Source organism: Poecilia latipinna, unplaced genomic scaffold (assembly GCF_001443285.1).
Source record: "Poecilia latipinna isolate Pla-1442-1.1 unplaced genomic scaffold, P_latipinna-1.0 Scaffold1143, whole genome shotgun sequence".
Taxonomy (NCBI): domain Eukaryota; kingdom Metazoa; phylum Chordata; class Actinopteri; order Cyprinodontiformes; family Poeciliidae; genus Poecilia; species Poecilia latipinna.
Genome location: NW_015113759.1, coordinates 158,270 through 170,631, shown reverse-complemented (window position 1 = coordinate 170,631; position 12,362 = coordinate 158,270). Strand labels below are relative to the sequence as shown.

Sequence of the window (12,362 nt, the reverse complement as noted above, 5' to 3'; positions counted from 1 at the left end):
GCGACCTAAAAACCCAGCTCAGTGAGAGAGAGCGACCGCACACTGAACAGAAGGCTCATCCAAGTGTAAACACACACACACGAAGTAAGACCAACGCTCATGAAGCATGTAGACACACACACACACACACACACACACACACACACACACACACACACACACACACACGGGAGGCAGATGAATTAGTGCAGATATGTGAACTTGAACGGTAGAACCGAGGACACACTCCTTGGACCGTTTGCTTAATCGTTTCTGCAGATCATGTGATATCATCTGAGCTGTTTCCATGGCAACCGGATGTGCAAAACCTGGGGAATTAGAAAAAAATAAGTGAAATAAATGCAAGTGTGAAAGAAATCTGTGATAAGACTCTTCAGACTGTAATAAGACGTTTGCTGTACTTGATGCAGGAGTGTGGTTCAAACACACACACCTCCAAATTGCTCAACTTTGCTGGTAGCTCAAGGGGCAAAAGAGGCTTCATTACTGTCAGGTCAACGATAAAAGCATCATATCATAAAAAAACCAAAATCACCTGAAACACAAGAACCTTTGAAGAAACGTTTTGAAATGATCCAAACGTGTCACCATCATCCAAAACAAAGCAACTGGTAAAAACTCTGGGGCCATTTTTTCTTTTTTGAATCAATAATTCTAATTTTATTATGAATTATTTTATTTTTCCCAGCTCAGAAATTAAACATGCAAAATTTTATTTTAATGGCAGAAGTTAAAAAAGAGGAAAAATATATTGTAGATATATTGTAGATGTGTTCCTGACTTTTCCAGTTTAATGTTTTCTATTTTATTTATTGTATTCCCAGCAACATGAACCCTCAGACAGGTTCATGGAATAAGTGTACCCAAGTCTGTTTATAGTAAAAAGTGGGAGAATATTTTTAGCCAGACTTTAAAAAACATGGCTTATAAAAGAAACATAGTTTGTGTCCCCAAACATTTTCCTTTCAAGAATATTAATGTTTTGTTTGAGTGTCTCGTTCCATTTGCCACAGCTGGTTCCTCTTTGGTCCAAAAGTAGCTTTACTGCTAAAACCTTTTATGCAGAAACTTCTGACAGGTTTTAGGTGCAGTGCGGTATGTTAACCAGCAGAGGGAGCTATTGTATAACAATTCAAGGGAAACGAAGTGAAGCAGAGAGAAAAAAACATTAATTAAAAGTTAAATGTGCAGTTTGATTAAAAAAACTACAATAAGATGCAAACAGTGTGTTTAACATGTTGAAGATTTTTATATCTGTCTTCTATTAACGTTTATTCCCTTCAGTCACATGGTACCTCTAGTGCAATCTGTCATTAAAAACAAGACCACATGTGTCTGTATGTGATGGAATCATAAAGCAGGGAAAACATGTTTTTTATTAATGTGTGAGAACATTTGGCTCTGAGTTTGAGGAAAGAAAACCTTTTTTCTTGCAGTGCTTGTTTCTCATGAGACACTGAGAACATCTAAGAACCACAGAGGAAACCGAATGGGGCTTTTTCCCTTTTATTGAACCAGTTTGGGTTTTTCTGCTCTGATTCGTCTGTTTATTCTGGTCATTCTCTGGATGCTTGAGGACATCTGGGACCTCAAGCAATCAGTTTTATGTGCTTTGTTGACTTGGAGGAGGTTTAGGACCTTTTCCCTCTGGGTCTCCTTTGGGATGCTGCTGATATGGGATCTGGACTCTGAAGTGAGTCGGGTCCCAACCCCGAGTCACTAAGTGGATGGAGTTTTAGAGCTTCGCAGCAGGTTAGAGGTGTTGTAGATTGGTGAAGAGATCACCGTGACATCATCCAGAACCACAGTGAGGCTTCATCTGGTGCTGCTGCATCCATGAAGCATCTTCTGTGTCACAGAAGGATCCTTTGAGACATACCAGCTCCTTTAAATTCAACTCATTTCCATCCCCATCACTGGGTCACACACACACACACACACACACACACACACACACACACACACACACACACACACACACACACACACACGACAGAATAGTTGGTATCTCCCTGCTAACCACTGAAAAACCCACAATGATATTTAAAATATCTTGAAACTGATCAAAGCAATAACTGAAAATTAACCAGTGAAAATCAGATGTTGCTTTTGAATTGTAGTTCAACAGAAATATTTTCAGAAATAAACGAATGAAACCTCTGAGTCTCTTTTCTGCAGAAGATCAAACATCCTCAGAACATTTTCAGACTCAGTAAATCGTTTTTATTATTTTCAGTTTATTTCACTGACCATTGTGGGTCATTAACAGAGAGGAACCAACATGAACATTTAAAAATACAAATCATACTGATAGATTAAGAGTAAATAAATATTGTGCTGACAAACTTTATTTTTAATATTTACACATTTCCTTGTTTTAAATAGATTGTAGAGTTTTCTGTGAATTTTCTTTAAAATGCTGGTAGTTTTGAACAATACAGTGTTGGGTTATCATTTCATAATGGATTCATCTTCAGCACCTGCATCAAGATGCTGCATATCTTCTCTAAGTCTGTTGTTGAAAGTGTCCAGAGGCCCAAAAAGGCTCATCAACCTGATGAGCGAGGCTGGTTCTGGTCTGAGGCGACCGGGTTTATCACAGATTAAACTACAGAAACAAGAACAAATTCTTAATGTGCTTTAAAATCCATTTTAAAATCATTTCTTTCATGTTTTCACACAGTTCTGGCTCCTCTTTAGTTTTGGATAACAGCCAAAATAAAGAACATTTTCTGGAGAACCAAGTCACTGTAAAAACTAACAGAAAGTCTGACTCTGAAACTTACTGTTTGATTTTAGTCGGTTTCAGAAAATGTGCATCAAAACTGCAGATACAGTAGATTTTATGTTTCCTGTGTGCAAAGCGATGTGTTCATGAATATTCTTGGCCTTGACAGGATGTGCTTAGAAATCCATTTATAATAGTTTATTTAATGTTTGATGCTGTTCTGACTTCTTTCAGTTTTGGAGGCTGGTTTTGGATAAAAGCCAAAAAAATAACATTTTTCTGAGAAAGCCTAGAAAAGATCCAAGATGACTGGAGATATAAATAGAAAGTCTATTTCACTCTGTTACTATTTTATTTTAGTCTGTTTCAGAACAAACTGTAAGTACAATAGATCTCATGTTTCCTATGTGCAACAGCGATGTGTTGGTGTAATGTTGTTTCTTTCTTGACCCATTCGTTGCTATCTGGAGAGAAAACATCTGGAGATGAACAGGACGCCTCGACAGAAAGTTAAATGACTTGTTTTGTTACGGTTCATAACTGCCTCTGAGTGTGTCAATAAATAAAGCAGGCGTGTGTTGGTCTTCCACACAGAGAGTAAACACGATAACACAACACATTGACGTCAGGCGGACGCTCGCACGGCACCGCTCTCTGTTCGCGCTCCCGGCCGTGAAGTCACCTCGCTGACGTCGCCATCTTTGCTGGGAGAAAATGTGTTTTTGTGAAACGGTGGTATCAGCGAGCATCTGCAGATTGTAACCCCGTCAAGATAAACACATCTCTGCAGGCACAGACTCGCTGAGAAAATCAGACGGAAATGCAGCTCGCAGGCTGCTTTGTGGAGTTCAACTTAAACAGACTATAAATTAGTTGCTGCAGGATTATAGGAACCACTTCATGTCTCGGAAATGAAGAACAGCGCAGGGTTATGTGTGATGTCAGTGTCTGCATGTGAACTTTCCCTACGGGATTGTTTGGCCTCTGGATTCAGTTTCCTGTCTTTACCCTGAGGACAGAAGTCTGTCACTAAACACATTTGGATCCGCTCACGTTGAAGTGTCAGAGGGATAACGGCACGCAAGTCTCAAACTGCCCCTTTGTTGCCTTTTGAGGGTTCGGCATGTTCACCACTGGTCTGTGACCCATTCATACATCCTGATTGGGTCAGGAAGAGTTGGTTTTAATGCTGGTTTTATTTAAAAAACTGGTCTTTCTTTGTACCTGCTGGAGTAACTGATTATTGACCATCGAGGCCTTTTTCATTTGCTTTATTTGGCATTGAAGACATTGAAGTTGTTCCAACTTGTTGGAGAAAAAAGCCAGAGCTTCCTGTAGATTCCCCCCTGATAGTCCGGTAGGCTCGGTTCTATTGTGGACCAAAGTTTCATCATCTGCTCCTCCTCCAGCTGCTGTGGCTCTGAGTCAAACCAGCCTGTTCCCCTCCGGGCCTGTGGGGGCGCTGCACCAAGAACCACTGAAGGAAACGACACTAAAACCTCTGAAGACACTGAGAGCAACTTCCTTCTTAAAATGGAGCGACGTCAGATTTTAGCAGTTGGAGGATTTCTCTTTTGTCATTGGTAAAAGATAAAGGGACATTCCTCCCACTAGCGTTAGACTAATGCGCTCGTTTTAGTTGAATTTACCCAGAATGCCGTGTGCTGTGGTCCACTACCTGCTGTTGGAGCGGTCTCTGGTCCACTTGGTGCTCATATCTGCGTTTGAACCGCACCAGAGTTCACTTCAGCCGAACCCAGACCGAGGCTTATGGGGGACCAGAGTTTGCTGATTACGCATTCAGAAACAAACCGGACTTTCTAGGCAAATGGACCGGAGTTGGATGAGGTTATTTTTTATTGTCTGGAGGTCATGCAGATATGTGATCAGCCATTGATGAGTATGAGTAATTTGGGTTAGATATTGGGATAAGAGCCGATTTTACATGAACAAATTTAAATTCTGAAACTCGTGTAAACGTCGGGCAGAAACGCTTAAAGTTTTCCAGTTTTAGAAAATATTTCCTGCATTTGAGACAATTTAGATGCAGAGTGATGTCAGCTGCCTGCTAACACAAGAACATGTAACTAAAACGTCTCATTGACTTCATTAATAATCAGTCTGCTAGTTAGATTGTTACCCTGAAGGAGCTTTACTGCTCACACAGTGAATATGCTGCTATTATTACAGTGAATATTTCAGGCCGATAGACGTTTGTGTCTCTGCACTGACTGGAGATGCTGCCGTTCTGTTACTTTCTTCTTTGCTTCTACCAAAAGTTCAGTAACAGTTAACTCAGTTCAACTCAACACCCATCATTAAACATCTACCAGACGGAGTAATTTTATGTTTTTGCTCTGGTTTGTTGGTAACTTCTGGACCAGAACCGAGTCAGAACCACTTTACAAGAGCTCAGCTGCTGCTGCTTCCTGGTTCCCAAATGATTCAGAGCTGAAAAAGTTTGACCTCCCAGAGAGAAGCTGCTGCCTCCTGAGTTTAAATAAAGCTGTTATGGATCTGTGTGTGGATCAATACGCTGATGTTTGGTGAATTATGGGAGTTTTTATGGCTTCATGCATTTCAGGATTTATTTATTTGATCTTTTTTTGCTGGAAAAACTTTAAACAAAAAAGTGTCTCATCTTTTCCAATCTTAGAACCACAGAAATTAATGACAACATGTTCGAATGTAAGTTTGTTGAGTTGAAACTAAATGGGAATAAACAGGAATTCTGCTTTCCAGGAATCCTGGAACAATAAGCAGACAATTATTAATGCTTTTATTTCCTCCTGTCCTTGACTGAAAATACCTTTAATTAGAGGGCAAACTGTTCAAAATTCAACTTATTTCATCCTGAATTCACCCCAGTAAACATGCAGAGTTGATACTAAAATAGACAGTAAATTCTCTTGTTAAACAGTTTTTCTTCCTGTAAATGTTCCCACTGAACTCGGAGCGTTTGGAGAACATCGACAGTCTGTTATCGACACAAAACGAGGTAAACTGTTTGCTGTTTACAGCCGTGTTCTAAATATACAGGGCGGTGTGTGTTGATGGCCTGTTGCTCTGCAATAAGTCATCCTGTTTATTTGGTTTGGACGATGACCCACGCAGGGCTTCCACTGCTTGGCTCCACATCAGGCCCACAATCACTCCGTCTATTTTCAGCCTCTCTTCACTTCCTGCTTGTAGAAAAAAGCCAACATGTTGCTGGAGGAGAGGAGAGGCGTGACGTCACGCGAGCTGCGCAGTGTTTTGGTGTCACATTGTGTGGAGGTGGGTGTCAGATGTTTATCAGACGGAGGCTGAGGAGCAGCGTGGGAGACGGTGATGCTCCACGCACGGAGACGTCGGCGTCCTGCTGGGCATGACGGGGAGCACGTTTTATTTTTACTGGAGGTGTCGGGCTGACAAAGGGAAGATTCAAAAACTCAATGCTCACCACATTTCTAATCTACTGGTTTTACCAGAAAAAGACATTACCTTTCTGCAACAGACACATAAAACTCAGAATAAAATGTAAAAATCCCTAAAATGACTTGAACAATTATAGCAACACAAAAAATACCTAAAGTGAGGAGAAAACATTCATCCATTGAATCTCTTTGTCATCTCCAAACTGTCTTGGACTTGGAAGTTTTCATTTTCATCCCAAAACTAATTATGAAAACATGTCCTTCAAATGAACCTGCACTTTTATTCTTGAGCTTCTATTTAAATAATAAAGAAAACAACAAATATTCAAATGTAAATATAAGATCTTTCTGTTATAATCCTAATTCAATAGAATGTTTTTAAGAAGTAAAAATTAATAATCAAAATGTTCACTATCGATGATTACATCAGGCATAATAACACTGAAATAACCTAATTATGTTTCCACCATTATTAGTTTTTTTATTATTATTTACATATAAGCACAAACAATGAAAAACTGGAGTTCAGTCACTTTCTTATGTTAATGGAACAGGATGAGGCGTTTAAACCACAATAATGTTTGGTTATTTTATTGGTCACATTTTTACCATACTATTCATTCATTTATAAATATTTAGTTAGCAAGCTAAATATTTGGTAAGAAACTAAATATCTAGTTTGTAAACTAAATATTTAGTTTCTTCTTCGTTTCCAGATCCTCCATTTTTTTGAGATCAGGAGAATTTGAGGTCAAGTCACCTCCTCAGTTTTCTGGCCAATTACTGATCTTTAAAAAGCCTGACCTGCTGATATTGATTTGGTCAGTATTGATTTTTTTGTCGCTAAAGAGGCTAAATACAGCGACAAGTCGGCAGCAGAGTAAAAGGAAACAGTGGCTGATTTTCAGAACTTTGTGGAAGTCGGTAAGATCAGATTGACTTACCATTTAATCAGCTGATCTCCCAAAGTTAAGAATATTCAGGCCCATTTATCTGCAGTCCTATCTCAAGCCTCTCCTTTATGCTTTACTAGCTGAATAATGTGTTCATATACTGTTTGTTTCTTAGAGAAGTGAACCGTAAAACCACTGATGGGAATGTGACATCATGGTTGAGGTGCTTCCTTTTCCTTCATGTGTGGGAAAAGTGTATCATGAGGTTTATACATCCGGTTCTGGTGTGAAGCGGGTCGCGGATCCGCTCTTTCTGTCTGCTTTGATCTGTCCAACCAAAACAAATAAATCTGTGAGCAGATTCCACCAAATAAAGGATTTTATCAGTCAGAGACACCTGCAGGAAATGATCGCTAAACACAACGTCAATCTGAGGTCTGACAGGATCAGGAGGATTTTACTGGAGTTGCAAAATACTTTGATATTTGGAAATATAGGGTTGTTTTGTTTTTCTCTATTATGTTATGTTCTCTATATATGACAGTTTTTCTATAACCACAAGAGGACTGCTGCCTAATTTCTGTCTGGAACATAACACTCCAAATATTATTTTTTCATCGAAATGACCTTTGTTGTCCCATAGGAGGGAAAAGTGCAACAGTAGCAAAGTGACAGACACAAAGATATAAAGTACTGAACACATTAAAACAGAATAAATAATAGCATATTGTACTGTAAATGCAACATTTCAACAAACTGTGTAGGTTTTAAAAATAACATTCTCTGATCCAGAGGAAAGTATAAGTGGACAGGTTACTTTAATCAAACATTACAAAGTGTTGTCGTGTATTTGTGCTATAAAACAGACTATTTACAGTAAGTGACATTGATTTTGTTGGAAGTAGTGACAGGCATAGAGTCTATCAGCTGGGAGGAAGGATCTATGTTGATGCTACTTTATGCACCCAGGATGCAGCAGTTTGAATCTGAGAAAATTTGCCTATCTGCTGATTTTTTTCTCAGAGTATATCTAAAATATTACAAATAAAATACAGCTTTGGAAGCTGACATATCTTGGCTTAATGCTACTTTATTAGCAGATGTTTGCAAAGCAGAGAATCCAGGAGCACCGTTCATTTTCCTTAGTGCTGATTGGCTGAGCTACTACTGCCAGTAACAGAGATAAGGAAGACGGTAAATGTTAGCTTCCAATGTAGTGCTAAGATGGTTTCTACTGTGTATTAATGTATATTAAGGTATATTTGGTGTTAAAACTATTACAATAGATAGTTATAAGCATATAGTAATATCAAGCATTTGGGATTTTATCTTTTTACAAGTGGCTGTGAATACCAGAGGTCAATCTTTCTGGGAGGGTTTATGAAAACATGTTTAACACTCCAGAGTTAACTTTGCTTTTGTGCTGCATTATTGATGACTACAAAAACAGCTGAGCTTTAAAATCAATTGAAAGTCTGATTAGTAGCGGAAAACATGTGATCTTAGTCCTGGTTTGTTTTGAAATCACCTGTTACAGACCGCAAGAAGGTCAATGAACATTTCCTTCAATCTGAAGGGGATTTTCTTCATTTACACAAATTTACACTTTGTGGAGTTTTCAAGTCTGGTTGGTCAGAGAAAAAAAAATTATACCATGTGGATCCAACTCTTGTTTTTATAAATTCTTGCAGTTATGTGTTGTATAATCATCTCTCCCTGGAGAATCTTGTTATTTTTTATGTTTTCTGTGATGCATAAAAAGGCTCCTGGATTTAGACAACAGATGACACCAGTTTAAAATGGGATCTTCAGGGTTTCTGTGACACACAGTCGCCTTTTGTTTCAGTTTCTGATCTATAAACATCAAACTTGACACAGTTTGATAGAAAGACAGCCTGTTTTCCCTGCCTAACCGCTTGTATTCGAGGAATAACTGGTTATCACTACACCGACTGTAGCATGCTGGGAAATGTAGTGTATCCATTCGGAAGATCAATCTCAAACTAGCAAACATATTGACAGTAATCATTTAGTCTTTTTTTAAATAAAGTACTAAAACTATATTAAGTCTTCTCTAAATGTATTTCAAGTTAATTTTACTTTGTGACAAGAAAGTAGAGTTTTTTTAGCTAAAAAAATTTAAAAAATAACTACATCTCCCATGATTCTATGCGTGCGAGCTGCCTGGTGCGGACGTGTTTGACAGTTATTTAAAAATGGGGTTTCGAAGTGAAACGAAGTGACCGTTAAATTCAGATTTTCTGCCTCGAGGTCATATATTCAGAGATTATTATGAAATTCGTTATTTTTTTCCGAAACATTTAAACATTAATGTGTTTAGAAAATAACAAAGCGATTAAACGAACAGCAGGACGTGTTATACATAAAGTCGCTTTACTGTAGAATCCTATTCATTGTAAGTATTATGATTATTCTGTTTAAATATTTAATGTTTAGACTGAAACTAGTTTAATTTTAGTTTTGTGAAATAATTTTAAACAGTTTGGCGCCGAGCAAAGATCCTTCAGTTCGAAGCGGGTTGACAGCGGAGTGAAGTATCTTGACAATAAACTATCTTTGAAGCTAACCGAGGGGCTACGGCTAACCGCAGGGAGCGGACCCGGGCAGCGGCGCTCCTGATCCGGGATGATGCCAAGCGACAGCACCATGACTTCCATCGTCCAGAGAATAGCCCGACAGGCTCTGGTCACCTTCAGGAACCCACCAGGACTCGGTGAGGAGAGCGGAAAGTCCTTCGTAGAGAACCACGGTAAACTGAAGACCCTGATGACGGAAGTCCGAGCGGCGGACCTGAAGCTCGTTCCTCGGAGAGCCGAGGACAGCGCGCCGCGGCCGAACCCGTACCACCACGGAGTACCGCCGGTCACCTACATGCACATCTGCGAGACGGACCAGTTCAGCATGGGGGTGTTCCTGCTGAAAACCGGCGCCTCCATCCCGCTGCACGACCACCCGGGCATGCACGGCGTGCTCAAAGTCCTCTACGGGAAGGTCAGGATCAGCTGCTTCGACCGGCTGGAGCGGCACGGCGGCGGGACGCAGGCGGCGCCGCCGCTGCCCCCGGCGCAGATGGGCGCTCTGCGGCGCTCCGTGCTGCGGTCCTCCGCCGAATACACGGAGGAGAGCGGGCCCTGCGTCCTCTCTCCGGACCGGGACAACCTTCACCAGATCGACGCCGTAGACGGGCCGACGGCGTTCATGGATATTCTGGCCCCGCCGTACGACCCGGACGACGGCAGGGACTGCCACTACTACCAGGTTCTGACGGAATCGGAACCGAACTCCGCGGACGGGAAGGAGAAGGAGGTCTGGCTCATGGAGATCTCCCAGCCGTCTCACTTCTGGTGTGGAGGGGAGCCGTACCCCGGCCCGGAGGTGCACCTGTGATCCACCCGGACCGAACCTGGTTAAATGGACCTGGCCCGTTCCCGAACCGGGCTTCACGGACCTGGGCAGACTCATTCTGGTACCACTTTAAAATAAAGCTCCCCTTATAGATGGCTAATAAATAATTTAGAGATATTAGGGATCTTTCAATGTTCAGAGATTCATTTCGATTTTTAGGATTCGATTCAAAACGACTTTCGATTAAAGCGATCTATTGTGTGCCTGACAAAACATTTATTTAAACGACTTTCTAAGGTCCCATTCTACACCAGATTCCATCAGTTTATATTTAAACATAAATATTTTTGTGCATAAAATTCTGTAACTTAAATCACCAGTATTACGTTAGCCTAGCTGCCTCGCTTTTCCTTAAGTCAAAACAAAAATGTCAATTATTAATTATATAATTTTACAAAAAAATGAAGCAGACTGAAAATGATTTTTTGAGCGTATTGAATCGATTCATCATTGCGATTTTCTATAGAATCAGTTTTTCTGCACATCAAGCAGACATGTTACCATTCATCTATAAACACTTAATGAATCATTAATAACTGTTTATTAGTAAGGGTGAGAATGAGACTATGCTAAAATAAAACATTTACAAATGCTAATTGTGCAAAGTAGTCTATAATAACTCTAGATGAAATATACAGGTGAACCGACTTGCCTCAACTGTAGAGTTTTTCTCCTTATCTCCCAGAATTAATTGTTTATAAAGTATTTAGATAGTAATTAACATATCTATGAAATATGTACTAGCTATCTGTAAAGAGGAGCCTCATTGTAAAGTAGTTCCATTGTTCTGACCCAAATTACACATAATTCTGACTCAGAATGTGAGTTTTCCTGCAGTCAGTCAGTCATTGATCTGTGCAGACCTGACGTGTTATCTGCTGCTCCATATCTGGACTTAATGACATGCTTCATGTTTTTAGTAATAATTAAACAACACACCCACTGGAGACGTTTGCTGCTCTGTAATTGAACATTTTCAGACCAGGAGAAATCAGTTTTATTTCTGGCATCACAACATCCTGATCTCAGCAGTTTGCGCTCTGATTTATCCGTTTATCTGTTTGTGTCTCGGCCTCCACTGCTGTTTATTCCAGCGTTTGCATGAAGGATGCAGCTTTGAACCAAGTAATCTCCAGGCTGCAGCCGCCGACTCGTCTTCCTGCTTTCAGCAACAGAAAGAAACTCCAGATTTCTCCTCTCATCTGGACTCTGCGGTTTTTATCTCTGAGATCCTCAGGGAACCTGGATGTGATGATTGCTGCATTAAAATCCGGCTCCAACTCAAACCTTTGAGATTCTGCTGGGGTCGTTTTGTTGATCTTTGCAGGTTAAAGCTGTCAGCGTGATTCCAAAATAAAGATAATCAACATGGTTTTGTCTCAGCCTCACTTTTAAGCTGTGCAGAATAAATTAAAAGTCCAGTTTTCAGAAGGTAACGTCTCTAAAATGATCTAGAGAGCTCGCTGCTGCCACCGTGTGGCGGAGGAGGGAACAGGAAGCAGATAAATGAGCTGATAACTGACAGATTTATGATCTTTGATCAATGATGAACAGATTCAAGAGATTTAACTCATGGTATTTAGGGAAGTGATCAAAACTTTGATTAGAAATCACTGAGACATTTTAAATCTGCCCAAGTAAAAGTCTCTTCAGTGCTTTAAGCAGCTAAAATTCATCACAACATAAGTTTTTGCCCAATTTAGATAATAAAAACTCAAATGCAGAAAAGATTTAACTAAGAAAATCTAACATTAACGTAAAAATCTCAACCTTTTCTTGTGGTCTTAACATCAGTACAGTGTAACGCTGATATGATGATTAATTTTGAGTAGTTACCTAAATTTCTGCACTTATTTTTCCCACAGAATTTGAAGCAGGTGAAGCTAAAGCAGCTTATTA

At 39.9% G+C, this 12,362-nt stretch overlaps 1 protein-coding gene and 1 long non-coding RNA gene across 3 annotated transcripts in view; one reads left to right on the top strand and one right to left on the bottom strand.

Moving 5' to 3' along the window:
- Positions 1–4,490, bottom strand: part of LOC106959979 (uncharacterized) — a 23,256-nt gene extending 18,766 nt beyond the window's left edge. Inside the window, exon 1 of the long non-coding RNA XR_001427473.1 lies at positions 4,464–4,490. This is a non-coding gene — a long non-coding RNA (uncharacterized LOC106959979). The remainder of the gene's footprint in view (positions 1–4,463) is intronic.
- A 3,322-nt stretch (positions 4,491–7,812) lies between these two features.
- Positions 7,813–10,579, top strand: adob (2-aminoethanethiol (cysteamine) dioxygenase b). Of its 2 annotated transcripts, none has more exons than XM_015052886.1 (2): positions 7,813–9,453; positions 9,621–10,579. In XM_015052886.1, exon 2 carries the CDS (start codon positions 9,684–9,686, stop codon positions 10,443–10,445), a length of 762 nt encoding a protein of 253 aa, XP_014908372.1. In that variant the 5' UTR covers positions 7,813–9,453; positions 9,621–9,683; the 3' UTR covers positions 10,446–10,579. The 2 variants fall into 2 exon arrangements, with proteins under 2 accessions (XP_014908372.1, XP_014908371.1); XM_015052885.1 differs by having other exon boundaries at positions 9,540–10,579.
- Positions 10,580–12,362: the final 1,783 nt, after the last annotated feature.